This window comes from Egretta garzetta, unplaced genomic scaffold, assembly GCF_000687185.1.
Source record: "Egretta garzetta isolate BGI_Z169 unplaced genomic scaffold, ASM68718v1 scaffold190, whole genome shotgun sequence".
In the NCBI taxonomy this organism is placed as follows: Eukaryota; Metazoa; Chordata; class Aves; order Pelecaniformes; family Ardeidae; genus Egretta; species Egretta garzetta.
This window is the reverse complement of record NW_009258272.1, coordinates 801,287-801,563: the sequence shown is the minus strand read 5'-3', so window position 1 is coordinate 801,563 and position 277 is coordinate 801,287. Positions and strand designations below refer to the sequence as shown.

The window sequence follows — 277 nt, the reverse complement described above, 5'->3', positions numbered from 1 at the left end:
GGGGGGGGGGGTTGGTGGTCTCAGTGCTGTCCCTGCTTGCAGGTGGCCTTCCAGTGCAATATCCCATCAGAGCTCTTCCTGCGCCTCTTTCCCACCGCTGCCTTCGAGGCGCCCCAGACGGAGCTGGAGGTCAACAAGGAGGCCTTTGTGCAGGTACCACCACCATCGCAGGGCCCGGGCTGGGGGGGGTGTCCAGCCATCCCCGGGCCAGTGACCCTGACGGTGTCTCCTCTCCCCCTCGCCCCCACCATGGCAGGTGTCCACGCAGTGGGAGGAC

General features: G+C 67.1%; 1 protein-coding gene across 1 annotated transcript in view; it reads left to right on the top strand.

The window, feature by feature from the left end:
* The window catches only part of ENG (endoglin), a 22,354-nt gene that overhangs the window by 20,335 nt on the left and 1,742 nt on the right, over positions 1-277 (top strand). The window contains exons 16-17 of the mRNA XM_035889967.1: positions 43-153; positions 257-271. Of these exons, the coding sequence (XP_035745860.1) occupies positions 43-153; positions 257-271 (126 nt within the window). The remainder of the gene's footprint in view (positions 1-42; positions 154-256; positions 272-277) is intronic.